Source organism: Thalia democratica, chromosome 4, assembly GCF_965202585.1.
Source record: "Thalia democratica chromosome 4, ktThaDemo2.hap1.1, whole genome shotgun sequence".
In the NCBI taxonomy this organism is placed as follows: Eukaryota; Metazoa; Chordata; class Thaliacea; order Salpida; family Salpidae; genus Thalia; species Thalia democratica.
Genome location: NC_139168.1, coordinates 20,560,819 through 20,584,806, shown reverse-complemented (window position 1 = coordinate 20,584,806; position 23,988 = coordinate 20,560,819). Strand labels below are relative to the sequence as shown.

The following is a 23,988-nucleotide window of genomic DNA, read 5'->3' as shown; positions in this document are numbered from 1 at the left end:
GGTGGTGTTAATAATAAAAAAATAAAAGTAAACTAGTGATTAACCTGTAAAAAGATAATATTTAATAACAAAGACACTATAATAATGAGTTTTGGAAATCCTGCTACAAAGTAATATGACTCAAAATATCACCTGAATATTAACAAATATTCAAATTATTTTATAGTGTTTACGTGGACTTTGCAAATTGCAGTGATACTTTAAAACTCTTTGATTGACTATTTAATCATTTTTAGTGTAATTGTTTAATCATTAAACCCGGATTATTTGGAATGCTCTAATTAACAAAAAACTCGAAAATGTAGTTATGTTTTAGAACTAAATTAAATATTATAAACAAGCTTTTAAATAATCTATAAACTTAGCTTAAACTTAAAGTACTTAATTGGCTTAAAGCACATAAAATAAGTAAATCTAAAGTAAGCAATAACTATCTTTTATATTATTTGAAACTATTTCTACCAATTATTACTGTACCTATTACTTTTTTATATCATATTTTTGCATACAGAAAAATTTCAAGTTTCTTAAACTGGTCATTACTATTAGATTATGATATGCAATAATCACGTGAAGTTTTAAATGGATTACTTAAATACTTATTTGGTGTGCCAATATTTATTGTATGTTATAATTATAATATTAGTATTTTTTGATAAACTTCACTTATAATTATGCATTAAAATAACTTAAAGTATTTTTTTAAGGATTATTCTCATAATTTTGTATTTAAGCTGGCATGAACTTAAGGTCATGTTAAAATACAAAAATATGTAGTTTGATTTTTTGATACTTAACTGACTGTTTATAAAAATATCAAACACTTAAAACGACTTTACTTTATTGAGTTTTTATTTTGATGTTATAAAATAAAACTTTGTATCTTTTTACGTATTTTTTGGGCAAAAAACTTTAAATAAATTTTTGCACAACCAAATTTTTTTCACAAAATCTTCACAGAAAACTATTTGAAAATATTTTCTTCTACAATTTATAAATTGTCAGTAAGAATTTAGAAACTGATAATATTTTAACGTGGAATGTAGTTCAGTCATTTATTTTAAAACGAATAGAAAAAATAACTGAAGAACTCTATTAAGTAAAAAACTACTTAAATTTATTTATATAATTTTTTTTTTCTTTAATATTAAAAAAGTATAAACTTTATAAAAATTGCATGCGACACATTCAAAATTAAAAGATTTTTTGTTTCAATCAAAGTTTTTCAAAATTCAAACAATCTTAACAAAAACAATCTTAACCGACCTTTTCTAAGTGAATTAAACTTTGTTTTACGTTACTAAAGTTTCGAACAAACACTTTAAAGAAAGGTTTGATGTCGTACCATACTTCCGTGTTCAAAATATTGTTATTAAATATTAAACTATTTGTATTTTTTGTACTTTTTTTATTTTCAAGGAGAGTAGCATGTTTGATTTGAAGTTTATTTAATCAAGTTAAAAAAAAAAAGTTGTATATACTTATTTAAATTAATAAAAATAATAGGTATTTGAATATAAATTTGATTTTTTCTTCGATGTTCTATAATTATACTATAAAACTAATTTTATAAAACTTAATCACGCGTTTCCAGACTGCAATAGTGTGTTGTCAAAATCACTCAGGCGTTAAATTTCCTGTTGCTATTGGAAACGCAGTATGGCCTGATCTTGTTACCATGTAAACGGTTGTTATGCAATATAAGTTTAAGTGAATAGCAGATTTTGTTTTTGTTTGACAAGTGTTTGCAGTAGATAGAATATTATTTTTAAGTTTATAATATTTAAATAAAACTTTCATGCTTAGATTTGTAATATTGAAAATTTTAAGGAACAAAGTTTAAGGAACAAAGTTTTTATAACTGTGTTTAGATAACTTCCTTTTTTTTACTAAAATTCAAATGAGCTAAAAATAGAGTTTTTATTTGAATATTGTTCATACAGATATAAGCGTTGTTGTTTTAAGTTTTTCACGAAAGTTGTTTTTATAATAAGTTGTCTTTTGTATTCGTTTGTTGTACTTCCTTGTTTATTGCTTTTTTAAACTACTAGCTTTGAAACATTTGCTAAAAGTTTTATAGTGATTTTTTAAAGAGCTCAAGTAACTTCTTTCGCTAATTTCTGTAAATTAAAATTAAGTTAAATATTTGAAAGATTTTTATTAATATAAGTAAACTTTTACGGTTGATTTAAAACTTTAGATTCGACCTTAGTGTAAAATATTTATTAAAAATGAAAGAACTCTTTAAAGGTCATCTAAGTCAGTGTGAAATTTTGTTTATTTATAAAACTTTTCTCATAATTGTTTTGTGGTCTTATTGTTTGGATTGGCCTGAGGCTTATAAAAAGTATTTTTTATAAGAACTAGAAATAAAAAACTCATGTTGAAATACTTTGGTTAAGATATTTGGTTAAATTTCTTTAAACTTTTATTTTTAGCGTCTTATTTATAAATAAAATTAAAGACTTAAATATTTTTTGTACATTTGATACATTTATTTGATAAATAACTTTAAATGTTTCACTATGCTTCTTTAATTAATAAAATCAATTAAACTTGTTTCAAATTGTAATAAGTGGTTTGTTACTTTTAGAAACTTTTAAGAAAACTAGACAGTCTTTTAGATTTTAAAGATTATTTTTTCAGTTTCGGAAAATAGTTTCGTTATTTTTTATTTTATCATTAAGCCTCAAAACAAAAATAATTTGTGGTTAAAAAAGTAAAAACTAAAATAAAGCACCTTCAACATTTTTTCACGTAAAACTTTATTAAATAGTCACGATTATAGATTTTTAAAATGGTTTATACGAATTAAAGACATAAAAAGTAAAAAAGCTGTAATTAAGATAAGCTACGGTGTATATTAGTATGTTTTCTACGTTTTTTAATTTCTGAAAACTCTAAACAAATTTTCCAATATGATTTAGTTAAGTTTAAGCATATTACTACAGTAAGAAAAATGTTTTTTCAAGAGTTTGACTACGAGCATTTTTAAATTACTTCGATAAAGAAGTCTATAATAAATAAAATAATATTTTGCAGCATATGAAGCTTGTTTTTGTTTTAGTATTTATTTTTTTGAAACATTAGCAGATAAAAAATACAAGCTTTAATCAAAAGTTTTTTCAAGAGTCAAAGTTTTACGAAAGTGAAAGCTAAACATTTTTTCAAGGATTCAGACACATTTTTTTGCTGTAATAAAACAGATACTTTAGTAAATTTACTAATTAATATATGTTTATCACAATTTGGTATTAAGTTATTTCAAACATTATGCTTAGTATATAGAAAACCAATACTAACGTTATTTTGTTAAACATTCTGTTCACACATTTATTTAAGATAGTTTTTAATTTTTACTTCTTAACATTGTATAGCTATAAATTGCAACTTGAATCTTTTCAGAAAAACATAAGTACGAAATAATAAAAAAGCATTACACCTAATTTTTTAATTTATAATTAGCATTTAAAAGCCAGTCTTTTATAACAACATGTTTGTTTTACACACCTATGCAAGCAATTTGTCTATTTAAGTTCATAATTTCAGCTTCCGTTTAATTCTCATAGTTTTTTTTTTCAAAAAATATTTGATAAGCTTTAGAAAGAAGTTAGTCTAAATGTTTTCTTTTAGTACTTTTTTTAGATTTTTACCGGTAACTAAATTGAGTGCTTTTTTATCTTATACTCAATTATTAATTTTTTTTTTGAAAGTAAGTTTACAATTTAAAGTATACGATAAAACACAAAATGTTTAAAAGCTGTAGTTGCATAACAAACAATTGTTTACAAACTTTATTAAACAAAAAATTAATTAAAGTAACTTTGTTTAGATATCAAAACACGTAATTAACAATAACATTATTACAAGTTCTAAAAACATAGTTTTTTAATATTTCTTCACAGGTTAGACTATTTAATCAAAAACAAAAACATGATTACGAACGAAACGCTGATAAAGTTCCTCAGAGCGAAGCACAACTCTTCCGGTTTCGACGCTAACGTCATACTTGCCAACAGAACTCACTGTGACGTAATGCTGGACGAGTACACGTGCTCCCTGATTGGCTTGTACAACGAGCACTACAACAGGGTTCTGGAACTGTCGTTGGTGGTTGCCATGGTGATGTTCATGGTAGTCATGATGCTTTTTATCGGTTTGTTATCAATGACATGTTTTCAGATCGATTGACACTTTTTTTACAAAAAAGAGGATTAATTTTTTTTTGCTAATAGTATAATTAGTTTGTATGTTTCTTGCCAAATTGCAAATTTTGAACTATGCTATTCGTATATGTTTTGAACAATATTAATATAAGACTACAAACAGTATTGTATTTAGGCTATGTATAACTTTCGACACAAATCGGTGTTTTAAACTTTTTAATACTAATAGTATTATTTTAGCAGTGTTGTGTTTGTTTTGAAAAGCATTAGTTAAAATTAATTTATATTTCAAATTTTCATGATTAAAATATTATTTGTTTCAAAGAACTATAAAATTCATTTTAAAACTGTTATAATTTTTTTTTCCTGTTTTTTTCCTGTTCAAATAAGCAAAATTTAAACATTAAATGAGATAATGAATAATATATCCATTTTGATTTAGTATACTAAAAATTATCACCACATTAACTAGAGTAAACTGTATATGTGTTCCAAAGGTTTGACAGTAAAATGGAATAAGACTTACTTGTTAGTAAAAATTAAAACTTTACTAAAAGAATTAAAAAGTATCATCACGTTGACCAAAATAAAACATATACTGATTGCACAGGCAAGATAGACTACAATAGAATGTACCATTTTTTACAAAACCCCTAACTTAAAACTATTATTTTTTACTTACATATCTTTTCAACAGGCCTGACGATAGACTACAGCAAGATGTACCTATTGCTCCAAAACCCTAAACTTCTACTAATAGGCTTCACCTGTCAGTTCCTGTTCATGCCGTTGTTCACTTATTGCGTCATAATAATCTTCGAACTTCGGTCGCTTGAGGCGCTGTGCTTGCTCCTTATTGGCTGCTCTCCCGGTTAGATATATTTATATATAGCTTATTGTTTTCCAATAGGGAGCTGACGATTTTAAAACGAAATTTTAAAATCTAAGGTTATTCCTAGAAAAAAAAATTGTGTACTTCTTTTTCTTGTTTCTTTAAGTTTCAAGTCTAAAACTATAGCTATAAAACTTTTTTAAATTTTAATTGTTATTGAAAGTATAAGTTACACAATAAAAAAAGCGATTTGATCAATGATTTTATAACTTTTATTTTTTACTTATCAATTTAAATACAGTTTTTACTTACATATCAACTAATTTTCAAAAACAAACAAATAATTACTTTTAAAAAAGGTAACTGTAAATCATGTTTTTAGCGATAAACAGCTTTGCTAAATAATTCTTTAATTAAACTGTTAATTTCTTGGTGAAAATTATTTGCGATAGAGTTTTAAATTTCAAACATTTAAAAAATGATAATAGACAATCATGTTAATACAAACTTAAGTTTTATCTGTAGCAGCTGAAAATTCTGTTCATTATATATATACTTAAACTTATGTTGAAGTTTTAACAATAAATTTCTAGAGAGCTTCACACTTAAGGAGCCTTTATACAATTATGACAAAAGTTAAACAGAGTTTATTACTAAATACTTATCTAAAACTATAAAAAGTGCTTGCCCGTTGCAACTTGTTAGGTTGTTTACTTTTTTACTTGTGATCATCGCTCTAGCGTGAAACAATTGATAATAAACTCAATTTAACTTTTGTCATAATTGTTTACTTAAACTTATTCTCAAAGTGATAACTTTTAGGTGGTACATCATCAACAGTTTGTTGTATGTGTTTAATTTATCTAAAAAATTAAATTTATTTGTTAAGTATATGTCATTGGTTTCAGCTAGCTAACAGTTTAACATTGTTTTTTTAGTATCTTATCCAAACTTAACCTTCAAAATTTCAGGTGGAACTATTTCAAATGTGTTTGCTTACATGTTCAGAGGTGACATGAACGTCAGGTTAGATTTCATAACAGTTAATTGGTAATTTTATTTGTTACTTTTTAACTTTTTTTATTTTACGAAAAAATTTTCTTTCGTAATCGAGTATTTTATAATAAAAAATGCTTCCAAGTTTTAAGTAACTGAAAACAAACAAGTTGTTTTATGGATGCACTTAAAGTGCAATTGTCTCAATGTCAGGCTTTAAAAGCGTTTAAAAGGAATTTTTAAAGTCAACATTTTAATCTAATGCCTATTAGTAAATTTCATATGTTTTCTGAATAGAAAGGCTTGAAGTTAGTTATTATATAATAACAAAAACTGGCAAAGATTGAAATATCTATTTTAATAGTTTAAATAAACAGTTTTTAATAACAACTAAGTTTTGCTCAATATAAGATAAGTACATATTTGCACATAAATCTTTTAAAACTATCAAAAAAAATAAGCTAAATTAAAGAAAAAAAAGTTAATTTTACTAAAAAATATAAACGCAGCAATTGTAAGGTGTTAGATAAACTAGCAATTACAGATTTTAGATATTGTTCAAGCCTTTCGACATTATGAGGTTTTTTTTCTATATCTGAGGTTTCAACTTGTCAAATCTGAAATGTTAACCTTATTTAGCTTTTAGTTAGATGTTGTTGCAGTGCTCTAGAACTAAATTAAAAACCAGTAGAACTTATATAATGGAATATTTATGTAGTTTGTTTTTGGTTTTAGATAACATTTTTTAGATTTTAAAACTAACTTGGATTAAATTAGTATTTAATTTAATGTTTAATATACTGAATTTTATATATTAACTAGATAAGGCCTTACCTTAAAACTTTTGTAATCCATGTATGTGATTTTAAACTTTTAAACTCTAGAACTTGTTTATTAAACAATTTACTTTTTCACCTTTAGTTTAGTATATTTTAGTAAATACCTAAACTTAAACTACAAATATTGGTCTATTTTTTATAACTAACTTATAACATAATTAAAAAATAATAAAAAAACAATTTATATAAATGTAATTGTGTAATACTTTAGTTTAAATATAGGTCATAACAAATAGTTTTTTGTACAGTGTACTTTCCACAAATTATATTCTTAATAAAATAAAGTTATAACAAGTCAAAGCAAAAAACTAAAACTGAAATAAATATCAAAACAAGTATGCTTAACACTGAACTTTAAAATAAAATAGATAAAAATTATTTCGAACAGCGTACTTTTCACATGGTTCTCCTCAATAATAGGCCTGGCACTGATGCCCATAAACCTAAAACTGTGGTTCAACCTGATACATTTCCAATCTGATGTTGTGGTTCCTTACGTTCAAGTGTTCTGCACCATCATATTCTTCATCATACCGGTCATTGCAGGCTCCTTGGTCGGTAGGAAGTTTCCGCAGAAGGTCGATGTCATGAAAAAAGTTGGTTTTTTGAAAGTTCGAGTGTTTAAATAGTTGTAATTTTAGTGTGAAATAGTTTAGATTAGTGGTTTTTGTAAATATTCAAAACAGTAAAAAGAGAAGGTTAAAAATAAAAATATCATGTAAATTTTGCTTGAAAGTTTTTTTAACAGCGTGTGTTTGTGATGTTGTACTAAATATTGAAAAAAGCTTTAAAAACTAGGATAAAACTTTTGTAAAAAAAATGTTATAACTTTTTTTGATGTTGTCTGTATAAAAAATATTAAAGTTATTTTAAAACTAGGACTATTAATGGTTGTAACAATTACACTAAAGTTTGTTTATTGATAATAACATATAATTTCATTATATTCATTAAACTATAGTTAAAGCGGTCAGAAGTTTTCGTCAAAGCACCTTAAGTACAAAAATAACCTTTCGGTTATCGAGCTATACACCATAGATACAGCTAAATGTCTATATTGCTAAGTTCAAAATTACTTTAGTTCTAAAATTGAATTATAGTACTTAAACATACTTTGAGAGTAAAGTTCAGCATTAGATTATAAAATTGTATAAAGTTGTTTACCTTATAGTTAAACAAAAACTGTTATGTACATTGTATAAAATAAAAGCTATTTTTAAATTACAAAACTTTATTTGCTTATTTGTATATTACTACAAATAAAACTTTGTGTAATTTGCTACATCAAAGTCAGTCTTTGAATGTTGTAATATAAATTCAAATTTACTTGTACTTGCTTTAATTACATTATTAAGAAAAGTTGCTTGATTTCTTATAACAACAAGCATTTAAAAAACATTACATAGTCGCTACAGATAGTTAATTACCTAATGACTGTATAAAAGTTCCCAAAATGCTATGTTTTTTAGTAAAGTTTATGTTTCACAAAAGCTATAAATACATTTTTTAAACACACATATAAGGAATTTTTTAAAAGCTGTTATTTAATCCGATAATGTAGCGTTTTACTGGACAAAATACGCATAAATTTAAATTTGAATTTTTTAGCAAAGCTTGTCTTGTTTTCATTTTATTTTGTAAGTTTTACAAAATTTATAAGTCTGTTAAGTAGAAATCATATTAGTAGAAAATCAATCATGTATGTACTTTTAATGGTAACAAACAAGTTATACGTTGAAGAGCATAAGCTTTTATACTACTCCATCTAAAAAGTTATTTTATCTATTATGATATACAATAATCGATAACCGAAATATTTTTCGTTCACCAGATCTTAAAACCAAATAATTTGAGTGATTTTATTTTTTCGTTGAGTAAACTATGTTATTATATTAAAAAATAAAGTTCCCTTTAAAACTTTTAAAGGTAATTTGTTTATAAAACTTACTTTATTCTATAAAAGCAAAAAGAGAAAAATATAAAAACTATCTAAAATTTATTTTTATTTAAAAGTACTAGTTTAGCTTTTCAAAGATACAACAATTTGTTTCAAATAAAAAACATTTTTCTCGCTAAGTTTAAATTATAATCTGATTACTTTCTCTTTATGATATTTATTACGTTATCATGTTAGTAATTGCTCGTGTTCAAAGTTAATAACTTTTCTGGTAGTAATTAGTTTAGATTTTTTGTAAACTCATATATTTTGTTAGCATTTCTATCGATATTGTAATGGTTTTATAATGCTTTCTATAATGATTAGAATCTACTTAAATAATGAAATTTTTCGTTGTAATGTTATCTAAGAAACAGTTTGTTTTTGCTACTTCTTATTAAATGGTATAACCATGTAACCTTTAATTTTCATACTAATGAGCTTGTAGTCTAACAATTTAAGTGGTATAATCAAAGTTTTATATTAACCTACATTAAGATTTTTTAGACATACGTCACAAAACTTTAAAACTTTAGAAAACTTGTTGACTTAACTTTGTAGTCCATTTGTAGATTGTAATACGTTTGTTCTTTTTTCACTACTTGTAAATAACATACTTACTGAATATCTAGCCATCTTAATTTAAAGTTTTAAAAAGTTCAAGCTAAAAATGTAAAAAATAGTTTTAAAGATATTTAAAGCATAAAACAGGCAAGTGTAGTCTTTTAAGTCTAATGTCAAGCATAAAGCTCAGTAAGAATAAAAATAACCTTAAATTACACACTACACAAATATGTATTTATCCTTTCGGATCTTTAGTACTACTTTTAACATTTAAATTATCACATTAAAGATCAAACTTAAACTTTTTATTACACCTTCAATAAAGTAACTTTCTTTTTTCAGATAGGAAAATACATAATAATCCTGTTGTCTGTTGCAAATTGCGGACTTGGACTGGCCCTGTTCGCCAGGCTTTTCATAAAGTTCTTTCCGTACAAGCTACTTGCTGCTTGTGCTGTATTACCACTTGCTGGGTATTTAGTTGGGTTTGTAGCACCAAGAATATTCAAGCAGGAACTCAAATCATGGTTGGTACTTTTTTATAAATACTTTTATTTAATATTTCACGATAAGCTTATAGTAGAAATTTATTAAAAGGAATCTTTTTAAAGTTCATTTAAAATAAATGTTTTTAATGGCTTTTTAAGTAATAATAACTTTATAAAATTATATTATAAAAATCTTACAAGTGTTTAACTCTGAAAAAGTTCACTTCATTTTTGAACGTAACAAGATGATAGTTTTGAGTTTTAACAAGTATAGTATGCTTTTCGTTTGAACAAATTATAACATGATTATCTGGTATAGTTGTTGGTTTGGTCAAAAAAAGTAATCAAGTAAAATGAGCTTTTCAAAATTGTTCCTATAATGTTTTTGTGTAACGTCATTCACTACACTTAAAAAATACATTTTGGATCGTTATTTCAGATACCTACAAGCTTTAAAAAAAAATTCACTAGGTTACAGTAAACGATAAATTACAATAAAATAACAAAATAGTCCTTTTAAGGTCAGTTGAAGTTTATTTAACTCGAAACTTTGAATACTTGTCATTCAAAACATTTGGAAATATTTGTTGTGAACACAAACTACAGAAAAGTTCTTGTGTATAATGCGTTTAAAGTTCATTAATTTTATGAAAGAGGATTTTTTCTTAATTTTTTAGAGTAAATAATTCAATAGTTACATATAAATTATAGTGTAAACTTTAAAATAATAATTTTAACAAAGTTAACTTTTCAAAATGCAGTTTTAAGAAATTTTTAAGCGTACAAAGTTCAAAGACGGAAATAAAACGATAAAACAAAAACAAATGTATCGTTAAAAAAGTTTTTGTTTTTATAACAAAAACAAAAGTAAGCAATAATTACAAATTGTACTTTTGAAAATTCAATTAGAACCATTAGAAACATGATTGGTACTTAACTTTCACCTTAAAAATAAAAGTTGATTTGACGACAACAATAATACACCTAAATAAATACTAAAAATTTCTTTCAATATCTTACGAAGTTTGTTTAATACGTAGTTTCAAATAGTTGTCATTCAAAATACTTTGCAATATTTGTTGTGAACACAAACTTCAGAAAAATTCTTAAATCTATAATTTTACTTTCAACTGTGTTTAAAGTTCATTAATTTATTAAGAGGTTTTTATTTTTTATAAAGATTTTAAAAGCCAAAAATAAAAACAACAAATTAATAGATAAAATTATGTCATTTAAAGCTGATAATTATATTGAAGTTACCTTTAAAATAACAATTATAACAAATCTTTTGTGTGTACGAAGTTTATGGAAGTTAATTAGATAAAAATCTTGATATTTTCATAAAAGAAGTTTTTGTAATCAAAACAAAAGCAAGTAATAGTTACAAAATTGAAATGCAATTACAATTATTAGAACTTTTATTTGTTTAAGCCGTACTTAGCTTTTACCTTGAAAGTAAAAGTTGACTTGATGCCAACAATTTGTAATGGTCCATTAGTTACAACTTTATATAACTTTTAAATTCCATGCTGCAAGGTTATAATAAAGTAGTAAAACAAAAACTCTTTTGTTCTCCTGAAAATGTAATTAAGTTATATTTAACTTTGAAATGTTTGATAGAGTATAGATCTGTCAAAGTTTTAAAATTTAAGTTAGTTTTCAATTGTAAGCAAATTTAATGCATCATCTACTATAGATTAATCAAAGCTTTTGAACCATAAAACATTATTAAGTAAATTTATCAGTTTTAAGATAAAAAGTATAAATATTTACAACTAGCTATAAAAACAATGAAATTATTTTTTTACAGTCGAATCATAAAAGTAGAGACTGAGTATTAAATATGAAGAGTTTAAATTATTATTTTTTCAACAGTAGACCACTGGTAGTAAAAACAGGTTGACACGCAAAATATTTTGATTAATAAAAGTACAAAAAAACATAATTTCCAAAATAGTAATAAATAGGAAAATATAACTAATTTCAACAGTCTAACCCTGGCGGTAGGGACTTGGTAACTGAACGCTAATATTTGCGATTGATATAAGTATTATAAACATTAATAGATAATAAAAATACACTAAAATCATTTCAACAGTCTAACCCTGGCGGTAGAGACTTGGTAACTAAACACTAATATTTAACGATTAATACAAAGTATCACAAAAATTATTATATATTACAAATACAAAAAAATCTCTGATGGTAGAAACAGGGTGTCAGAACGATAATATTTGCGATTGGTATATATATAAAAAGTATAAATATTTCTGAATAAGAATTAGTAGAAAATATCATTTTTTTCAACAGTCGAACCCCTGCAGTAGAGACGTGGTAATTGAACACTAATGTTTGTGATTAATATTAAGTATAATAAACATTAATAGATCTTAAATACACAAAAAAAAATTCAACAGTCGAACATTGATGGTAGAAACAGGGTGTCAGAATGCTAATATTTGCGATTAATATAAAGTATAATAAACATTATTAGATAATAAAATTACACTCAAAAAATTCAACAGTCGAACATTGATGGTAGAGACAGGGTGTCAGAACGCTAATATTTGCGCTGCCGTGTTGAAACTATCCTTCAGTCCGCTTGATACTGGCATCTATTTCCTCATTCCAAACGTCTACATGTGTTTGCAAGTTGGTTTACTTATTTGTTTATTTATTATTCGTTCATTTTATTTCGTTTTTTATTAAATTTTGAGTTTTATATTGTTTATTTATTAATTGCACTTAGTTAAAAAGCTAAAGTAAATTATTAGTGTTTAGGTTAATGGATGAAAAGTCTATTTATACTTTAGGTCATTTGACCAAATTTATATACATAGATTTCATTGTGTATTAGTTTTAAGTTTATATTAAAACTTGTATAAAGTTACAATTTTTCTTTACATGCAGATTTCTTGTTTAAACTTTTTTGTCTCAAAAACTATTTAAAGAGTTTTTTCTTGTTTCATTACTTAATTTTCATTTAAACATGTAAAACTTGAGTGTGAAACTTTTGTTAAAAACTTTGTAATTTTACAGTAGTATAGAAAAAATTAACCTTAAGTTGAAAGTCATGCATTACAACTTAATAACTACCTTTAAACAAGTCTCTTATATATTTAACTGTAGGGTTATTATAAATAAGACCTTTCATTCTTTATATAAAGTCAGTTTTCGTGATAATTTTGTTCTTTTTTTAAACAGTTTTGATCAAAAGCAGTTTTATTTGTTTACTTTTTCACCTTTTTCTATGAATAAGCTTTTTTAAAGTTTTTTGTGTATAACAAGGATGTTTGTTGTACAAAAAACTTCTTGCTTTAAACTTTCTTCTCCAAAATACACACTTAAATATTTTTTTTACTAACAACAATGGGTGTATCCGACGCAAAAAGATTTCATGCATACAACAACTTTTGTTGCATAACAATGCGGTTTAACACTTTTATGCTTTTTGATTTTATTGAACTTTAATCAAAATATTAAACAAAGACTTGTTTAGAGTATCGAACTTTGGCCTACAAACGGCATAAAAGTTATAAAAATAGATAAAATTTAGCATTAAAATTTTGTGCTCATGATGCTTTAAACTCTCATAATTCTGATTGATTATGCATTAACTTTTCAAGCTTTGTTTTAATTTTATTACCTTTATTAAATAAAACTCTTAGTACATTTTCTATCGAAATTAAATATTTTTTAAGCTAAAATTTCATAAGTCTTGAATTTAAATTTTCATGTTACGATATTATTAGCCAATACAAAAATTTAACCATTAGCATTACATGAACTGTGCAAAACTTTTTAAACTTTAAGTTTTTTAAATTTAAACAGATACTAGAGCTTTTTGCGATGTATGCGGTTTGGAAAAACTTTTTGTTTGACGAGGACAAGGAACAAAAATACGTGGAAGCGAATCAGAGCACGGAAGAAGAGATCATGACGTAATCATAATGTGATGACGTAATCATAAGATGTGATGTCACGACTACTGATTTTTAGAAGTTTGAATTTTTTGTTAAACAGTAAGAATAAGAGGAGGTTTTACAACTTAAAGTGGTATAAACTAAATGTTTATGATGCCGGTGTAAAATAAATGTAGTTAATTAAACGTTTGTTAGTATAAAAAAAGATAGTTTAACAACTTAGAATAGAGTTGCTGCTTAAAATTTTTTTTTTCTAAAATATTTTGATACGTTTTACAAACTTGTTTAAAAAATAAACATAACAACTTTACCTAATACTAAATATTTGTAAATTGTTATAAAAAAAATCATACTCTAATTCATACGTAGGCTCGCTTTTTTAATAATACTTTCTACTTTTATCCTACTGTATTATTTTGTTCACATTCGTAAAATCTCTTTTTTTAAGCTCTCTAACGTAAAGTATTAAATCTTATATTAACTGTGTTTAAAATCCAATTTGTTTTGATTCGAAAGTTTTTAAATTGCCTTGTCTACTAATTTAAGTTTCATATGTAATAAACCAAGTTTTTACTAAAAATTTAAATTAAACTCAGAAAGTTGAATATTAATTTTTTTAAGATAAAAAAAGTATATAATTTACGGAGAAACTAATTAAAATGATATGTTTTTTATATTTTACAAATGTAAACTTTATATAAGCATCATTAAGTAAACAGTAATTATATACTGTAATTATATAACTGTATAAATGTCCTGGACAAGACGTTAAAAGGTATCCAAGTAAAGCGCGCCTTGATAACTAAAAAGTTTTTTAGTGCTCCGGGTCCTAGAACCAAATATTTTAAGTGTTTTTTTTTTAGTCGTTCAATAAACAATATATAATGCTTACTAATATAGTTATTAATTTAGTTTTACATAATTTTTGCCAATTTTATACATTTTTTAAACTTATTTGCTTAAATTCTACATTAATTTACATTTTATACATATTATTTTATATAATAAACTTAATTTATTTTAATTAAAACAATTAAAGACTTACAGCACTACTAAGTATATATAAATACACACTTCGATTAGTTTCTAAAATAAAAGTTACAGTTTTATTATAAATATAACCATGCTGTATACATAATTGTAAACAAATATTTATCAGTTAGTTAAGCTATTTTATAATAATAAATTGGTTGAGTTGATTTATATTGAACTAACGACTAAAATAAATGTATATTTTTATATATAAAAACAATTATCTTGATAAAGTATCTTTTAAAACTTAAATAATACACAACTATCATGATTATTTGGTAAAACTTTTCTAGTAAAAAAGATAAAACAAAATAAAATTGACTGCAATTTTAAAAATAAAAGTAACACTCTACACAATTCCAAATTAAAACAAAGTTCGTACGTTAACAGTTTTTTTTAAAACTTAAAAGCATGAGTATTTTAATAAATAACTAAACATGAATAAATAGTAGTATCTTATAAAACTGATACTAATTCGGTTATATAGTAAAAATTTTGTAATAAAAAAGATAAAACAAAATAAAAATTAATAAAAAAAAAAAATACAATACTAACCATTCAAAATTAAAACACGATTCGTACTTTCATGATTTTGTTCGAAAATATTTAAGCATAGATTATTCAATATTCAACTAAACATAAAATAAGTTAGTTGTATCTTAAAATAAAAATTCAACAAGTTTAAACATTAAGTTTAGAATGATAACAAAATACTAATATTTCTAAGTTGATAAAAATAGTTAATTTACTTTGTAAGTTAGTAAAAAATTTTTAGAAAAGACGAAGGACTTTTGTATTTTAAAGTGAAAAACTTAATAAAGTACTTTAAAAAAGTATAAATACTACTAATAAAAATGTGTTGTTTGTTAGAACAACAATTTAGTTTAATTTTAAATAAATAAAAAACAATGCTTAATTTCAAACAAATATTTACGCATAAGTTAAGTTCTTGACTTTAACAAAATTATAAGAATTGTCTAAGCTTAACTTAGATTTTACAAGTCAGTTAGAATGAGTAGTTTCATAAATATTCTATAGGTAAATTGTTTTAGAAATTAAAAAAAGTATACAACCAAAAAATAAGAAGAAAGCAAACAGTTTTGTAGTTGTTTGGATTATTTTTAAGAACTCCAAAGTTCTTCTACGTTTTTTGATACTATTCCAATTGTTACCTAAAATTGTGTGAATTAAAAACTAAAATAAGTAGAAAACATTTATTATTTTTGATAAAATTTTTGTTGCAACTAAGCTGCGATACACAAGTCAAAAGTTATGGCACTTTTTTTAATAAAATCAAACCCTAGATATTTTCAATTAAAACACTTTTATCAACGTTTCTAGAGTTCTTTCAAAAATTTTTTTGGTGTTTACGAGGTAGTAAATAATTTAAAAAACAAAAAAATAGCTACAAAATTTTCACATCAATATAGCACAAAAATTTATACATGAGTTTTGCAAGCTTTTAGTGTTTCAAAAAATAAAGTTAAATTTAAAATTTAACAACTTTATAAGTTTAGTTAGGTCAACTAAAAATATTTTAAGACAAACTTATGATTTTCATAATTTCAAGCAAAACATACTTGTTTTAAGCATCGTAATGTTCTATAAATTTGCTCATTTCAAACTCGTTTGTTGCGACCGGCTTGTTACTGAAAGTATATTTGAAAACAGTTTATAATTATTAGTAAAAGCACAAACTTAAGTAGCAGTTTAAAACATTAAAAACTCTTAAACATGCCTTGCTTCATAAATCTATAAACTTTTTGTGTACCTTACTTAGAGAAAAAAAACTTTGCTAACATCTTTGGAATTAAGTAAGTTAAACAAAAAGTGTGTAAAAAGTTATATTACAAATATTCAGCTGCTATTAAAAGTTTTTAACTAGAAATAGCCTGTTTTTTAAATTTACTGTTATTCGAGAAGCAAATTTACAAACCTTTTGTGTTTCTTCCTATACCAGAAAAAGACAGTGACTACAGTAGTCACAGAGGCAACAACAATGAATCCAATAACAACACCAATAATTATAGGTACATAGTAGTCTGGTTTTGCTAATTTAACAGTTTCTTTAGTTGTGTTATTACTTATAGTTGTACATTTAACTGTAGTTTGGTTTTTGATTAACTCTCCTTTCTTTACTACAGCTAATGTCGGGTTTTCAAAAACTTTATCAACGTCAGTTTTGGTCGACGTTTTAGTTTTATCAGTTAATTTAAAAGTACTAACCTTTACAGAAGTATTAACAGAAACGATTTTAGCTGTACTGAGTTCTAATGAGATTGTTTCATTAGTTAGAGTTGTTGTGATAATTTTGTTAGAATCATTGATTTTGACACTTTTAGTGGCGTTACTTTCTTTGCTTACAACACTTACTGTTGTGATTTCGTTTGTTTTCTCGCTTTTTGCCTGCGTAATGTTGTCAAACTTTTCTTCTGCACTTGTTTGTTTTACGCTGCTTTCTGTAGTTGTGTTTGAAGCGTTACTTTTGGTCGGTCGTTCAAGCATTGGAGTTGTTTTTTGTATTGAATTATTACTTTCTTTTTTCACTTTACCTGCGGTCAAAGTTGTACTTGAAAAAAACTCAGGACTGGAAATGTCCGTGGGTTTAGTAGTTTCTTTAGGTACATAAGAATTGTCTTTAGAAGCTTTTTCATAAACATTAGTAGTTGTTTCGATCAAACTATTGGTTTTATTAGTAACTTTTGTTGAGTCAGCCTTTACAGAGGTATTATTAGAGCTCGTTTTAGCTGAAATAGTTTCGCTAGCTTGAGATGAAGTGTACATTTTGTCATCTGAATTTATTGTAACGCTTTCTATAAATTTGTTTTCATTGCTTATAAAAGTAATAGTTGAATTAGGTTTTTTATTGTCCGTTTGTGTAACACTGTTTAACTTTTCTTGTACGCTAGTTTGTGTTGTGCTAGCTATTGCAGTTGTGTTTCCATGGCTGCCATTGGTCGCTTGTTCAAAATCTGAAGCAATTTTTTGTGTCGAAATAATACTTTTATTTTTTACTGATTCTTTACCTGCGGTATAAGTTGTATCTGAAGAAAACTTCTCAGAACTGGAAACTTTTGTCGGTTTAGTAGTTTCTAAAAGTACATTAAAATTTTCTTTAGAAGCTTTTTCATAAAGACTAGTAGTTGATTCGATCGAAAATTCAGTTTTATCATTAACTTTAATTAAATCAGTATTTACAGAGGTAACTACAGAACTTGAATTAGTTGCACTTTTAACTTTTGTAATAATTTCACTAGCTTGAGTTGATGTGTTTTTACTGTCATTAGTACTAATTTCAAAGTTTTTTATAATGTTCTCTTCATTGCTTTTTAAGCTAGCAGTTGTAGCTTTTGCTTTGTTTGTTTCGGTGACATTTTTACTCTTTTCTTGTAAGCTGATTTGTGTCACGCTAGCTTTTGCAATTGTGTTTGCAGCGCTACTAGTGGTTGCTTGTCCGTAACTTGAATTTGGTTTTTGTATTGCATTTGTACCATCATTTTTCACATAAGCTCTCTCTGTGGTCAACACTTCATTTGAAGAAGTGTAGTCAACGCTAGTTCTAATACTGTACACGGGCTTAGCACTTTCTTTACTTACATTAGAACTGTTTCCAGAGGTTTTTTCATAGACACTAGCAGTTTTCACGATGCTTTCGGTTGTAGTGCTCACTAGATGACCTGATGCTATCTGAGAAGTTTTAGAAGCTTTATCAGATTCTGTAGTCTCATTAACATTTTTAGAACTGTCATCCTTTATGTCTTTACTAGTTGGCATCTCTTTATAAGTGTCGTTAGGTTTTGTAGTCATGAAATGTTCCTTGTATGCATGAGACGCTCCTACAGACGAGTTGTTTTTGTCATTTGTGCTGTATAGCCTACCTTGTGTAGCTTCAAAACTTTTCGGGTTTTCTGTAGGTTGAAAATGTTCAGGGTCTTGTTCAGCCTGAGGATTTTTAGGATTTTGGGTAGTTTCAAAAATTTCTGGAGTTTGTTTTGTTTTAGAACTGTCAGAGTTTTGTTTAATTCGATGACTTTCAGAACTATGTGTAGCTTTAGAATGATTATGATTTTGTGTAGTTGTAGAGTTCTCAGGACTTTTATCATCATTAGAATCATCAGAACTTTGTGTAGGTTGAAAATTTTCAGGGTCTTGTTCAGCCTGAGAAATTTCAGGATATTGGGTAGTTTCGAAATGTTTAGAAGTTTGTGTCATTTTATAACTATCAGGATTTATTTCCGTTGTCGAACTTTCGAAATTTGGTAACGTCCCAGTATTACTTTCAGGTTTTTGTCCCGTTTCAAAATTGTCAGGATGATCTTCAGGAGGTTCAGCAGTAAAATTATCAGGTTCTTGCGTCATTCCAGGAAGTTCAGAGTAATTTGTTGTTTCGGGATTATCATGATGATCTTTTGGAGAAGTATTTACATCATAACCTTCATCACAATCCTCGTAATCATCACTGTCTTCGTCGGAGATTAAGTAGAAGAATGAGTCATGATCATCGGGAGGAGGGGTTTCATCTTCTTCGGGCATATTTTCCTCAACTATGTATGTAACTTTAGACGTGCGTTTCGTCACCGCAACTGTTGTTTCTATGATATCATTTTCAGATGTATTAGTATTCATATTAGCTGCCTTAATAACAATATTTGTTCTTGGCGTAACTGTATCAGTTGTTTTAGTAATCATATCAGTTGTATTTTTATCAATATCAGCTGTCATGATAACCATACAATTTGTCGCAGTAACCATTTCAGTTGTCGTTGTATCCATGACAGCTGTCTTGTTTTCTACATCAGCTGTCTTGGCAACCATATCAGTTGTCATGGAAACCATATAATTTGTCGTGGTAACCATATTAGCTGTCCTAGTATCCGTATCAGCTGTTTTGTTATCTATATCAGCTGTTTTGTTGTTCATATCAGCTGTTTTGTTGTTCATATCAGCTGATTTGTAATCAATATTAGTTATTGTGGTTAACATGTTTGGTTTCGTTGTTACGGAGCTACCTGTCGATAAAAACTTGCTTCATTATAGGGGAATTTGGTGTTTTATGACGTCATATATGCAGACTAAGTTATTGGAAACAACTTACGACTGAAATAAATTGTACGCAACTCAAAATAAATCTTTAAATTTTAAATGTATGTAAAAGTTGTTATAAAGAACTAAAACCAAGTTAAAAAGATAAAAAGTTTTTATGAATGTGCTTTAAGCAACGTTACTTTTAAGGAATTTGAGTGCGCTTAAAAATATTACTAAAATGTTTCGTTCTTGTTGATAAATATATTTTGTATAGTCTTAACTTTAGTTATATAGTTAATGTTTAGTAAAACAAACAATTTTAATACAAACTTCCCGCACTTAAAAAATAACTAATAATAAAAAAAATAACACATAAATTCATATCAGTTTTAAAAAATCTACACATCATCTTAAGACGGTATGTCAAGTAGAATTTGTTTTATTTATGGTTTTTTACAAGTTTTATTAATCTAATAACAAAAGCAAGCTGTTAAACTAAACGTATATGCTTAGCTAAGACTACTTATTAGTAAACAGTAACAAATTACTTTTAATTGTGTCATCAGCAGCATGTTCACTCTCTTCTTTCGCCTCATTACCGTCAGTCTTCAAAACTTTGTTCTCTCCTTCTTTATCGGTTCTGTTTCCAACAGTTATTTCGATTTCATCATAAACAGTTGGAGTAGGCCCAAACGAGATAACGACATCGTTAATCTTTGCTTTTTTAACCTTTGTAGGGAGTTTCTCGATGGTAAGTCCCGTCAACTGCGGGATTTTTTCAACTGCGCTGACCTTTTCTTTAGAGGCGTTTGTCGAGTTCTCAAGTAGGTGAAAATTTTTAACGACTCCAGAAGGATGAACATCTTTATTTTGATATTGTTGCAGGTTTTTGTTTTCAGACAGAGTATCTAAATCTTTAGGTGGACCATCTACCGGTTCAGGACCAGTGTTTTTGATTAAAGATGGTGAACTTTTAGTCTCAGGTGGAATTCCTCCAGTTTCAGGTGAAGTACCTTCATTTACAGGTTGATTATCTTTGGTTTCAGGCTGGAAAACTACCGGTTCAGGTTGATTTTCTAAAATTTTAGGTCGAGCGTTGTCATGTAGAAAATCTTCGTCTTGGAAATTCTCGTCAACCTCGTCATCTGGAGTCTTGTCTTTGTTTCGGGGATCCCCGTGGTATTCCTCTTCTCCTTCTAATGGCGGAGGAATATCTTCTTTCTCAGGAAGAGGTTGATACTCGTCGTATTCCTCGGGTGGTGGCAAAACTTCGCGTTCACCTTTTGATTAAAAATAAACATTAAGAAAATAAATACGAAAACAACTTCACGTTCACCTATAAATTACAAAAGTTAATATAACAGTTACAGAAAAGAATCGTTTTTTAAGTTATTATAAGCTAAGATTTACAAAGTATATTTATTTTTTTAAAAATTTAGATAAATGTTACAGAATTACCAATGAAGTGTCAAAACTATGTATAATGAATTCAAATAAAAACTATTTGTCGTATTATCAATACTCAACAAATAGAAATATATTTTATTAGTTATAGTTGTTTGTTGGAATAGTTACAATAAAATTTAATATATACGGTTAAACAAATCTAAAAAACAATACAAACATATTTCACCATTAAAAAATTTCCTTTAAGTTAGGAATACAACTGTTTATTTATAGTTGGCAACAAAAATTTATAAACTCATTTAAAATAATGTTAAATAAATAACACAAACAAAAGCAAAAGTAGTTTAAAAATCAATATAAACATAATTTAAATTAACTATAAAACATAGATTTCGTTTATTAAATTAAAAAAAAAACAAATAATGTATTTTTTATAACTAACTAGATACCACAGTTGCTACCAGATACCAGATTAAGAATATTTTTATAAAACAACTAATTTTCATAAGTAATTTTTTCTTTGCTACCTGTAAAGAAAAATTACTACAACGATTTACTATTTATAAAAGTTTTATGAAAATAAAATTATCTGGTTTAAAAGTAAGAAAATTTAAAAAATAAACTTAACTAAAACTTGTACTTTTTATCGACTTTTTCTCAATTTAGTTCATGTAAAAATAAAATCTCAACAACATGTATAAAAATATCAATTCTTATGAAAACGAACTATGACATTTATGTAGGTCTCTAAGTGTAAAATTTAGCTAATGCTTCTTTCAAAACATATAAAGATCGTTTAATACTCGTAAAATTATACAAGCGTAAAATAATTGAAACTATAGTAAAAAGCAATAGTATTAATAAAAGTTTTAAATATCTACTAATCAAGGTGTCAAAGATAATTAAAAGTTTACAGACAATAAAAATTTTACAAGTAAAAATAAGTTCAGATTGTTTTTAATTGTTTTACTATTAAACTAATTAAATAGAAAATAACCCGCTTCAATGTTATAAAGTGTTATACTTGTATGTGATGTTTGACACTAAGTTGTTAGAACTTCTGCATTTTTTTGCAACAAAACTATTTTTACCATTGTTAAGCAACTTGGTAGAAATTTCGAAGTTGTAATAAAAAGCACTTAACACTAACTGTTTTAATAATACATACCACTAACTATTCAAAGTTAATTATATCTCTTTCAAAATTCTTTTTTTTTTGTTGTAACTTGTTGAATGCTTGTTTATTAAAAGCATGTTTAGTTTTTTCCTTAATTTAAAACTTAATTTCAAAATAAACTGAACTTTAAATATTTTGTTTAAACTTAAAACAAATTAAAAACTTCCATTCGTTTATTTATAACTGAACTAGTATTATATAATATTTATAAATTATACTTAGCAACTAAAACAAAGTTATAAATTAAGTTTTATTTTCTAAAAAGCCTTTAATAACAAAGTTTTATACTAAATATCAAATTTGAAAAACTCTAACACATACTAATATTTTTCTAACAGTTAGGTGTTATTGTTTGTTGCATAAGGTCAAAAATATATGTTGTCAATAAACAAAACACCTTAGCTTGACAAAATATGTTATGTCTACCATTTTGTGTAAAATAAGAATAAACAATTATCTATTACTGACAGTACACAATTAAAACGTTTTTTTTTTGCTTGCTTATTATAAAAATTTAGACTTTTAACTTTTTTTTATAATAATAAAATATACTTTAAATGTTGGTAAATTTTTTTTATGTTTTGATTAGACTACTCACATTAATAAAAAAATACAAACAAAATAACAAAAGTTTATTTTTTAAAAGCTGTAGTACTGAAGATTATAAACTTCAAAACACTTCTTTTTTCTGAAGTACAAAAAAAAATTGCAACTTTCAAATTATATTTTTCGGTTAAAGAATTTTTTTGCTTTTACTTAAAACTACCTTACTAAAACTCAATTCCTTATAGGGCAAAGGTAAAGTAACCTTGTAGCATTTTTTCCAAGTTTAGTGGTTTAATTTTTTGTTGAAAAGAACAAATAAAATGATATTTGGCTTATTGAAAAAAAAAAATGAAGCTTTATTAATTTAATTGCTTTTATTCTTTCTTTAGTTTTCAAAGTTTTGTAAGCAGTTTTATCTTTCAAAGTTAGTAAAAGCTCTATGTTTTAAAAATAGTATAAAAAAATAGAGGATGCATAATTTTAAAACAAAAAAAATAAAACAGTAAATTTACACCATTAATCTAACATATCAATTAAATTTTAAACAAAGTTCAAAATTGTATTTAACTTGCTTTTTTTCGTAAATGTACATAAGTTTTAGTAATTAAATTAGTATTTAAATTCATAAAACCTGTTGTAAAAAATGCAAAATTCTCGTTTCAAAGTAAACTACATTTTAAAACTGCTCAAACACAGCTAAAGTTTTATTAAAATTGTTTTGAAGTTCAAAACACGAAAACTTGTTAAACTAAAACTATTTAGACTAAACTAAGTGTAGTAGTTTAAACACAACTTAACTTCAATGATAAATTTTCATTTTGACAAAACAAACTTGATTTTTGCTAAATATTTTATATACAACTAATTAAGCAACAAACAATTTTATGGACTTAATTATGCTTTTAATAATTCTCTGAAATTAAAGCCTTTAAGCTTGATTTAATTATTAGAACAATAATGAAGTATTAAGTACAAATTATATAATTGAAAACAGTAATATAGTTTTACTTAAAGTTCAAAATTAGTTTAGCACTTTTTTAACTATTAATAGTTTAAA

The 23,988-nt window shown here is 25.5% G+C and overlaps 1 protein-coding gene across 1 annotated transcript; it reads left to right on the top strand.

Annotated features, from left to right (window-relative positions):
• Positions 1–3,933: 3,933 nt before the first annotated feature.
• LOC145833116 (ileal sodium/bile acid cotransporter-like) lies at positions 3,934–13,900 on the top strand. Its single transcript, XM_082940317.1, has 7 exons — positions 3,934–4,156; positions 4,864–5,037; positions 5,970–6,024; positions 7,222–7,429; positions 9,676–9,860; positions 12,347–12,473; positions 13,653–13,900. The coding sequence occupies exons 1-7, from the start codon at positions 3,934–3,936 to the stop codon at positions 13,764–13,766; spliced, it is 1,086 nt and encodes a 361-aa protein (XP_082796443.1). The 3' UTR covers positions 13,767–13,900.
• Positions 13,901–23,988: the final 10,088 nt, after the last annotated feature.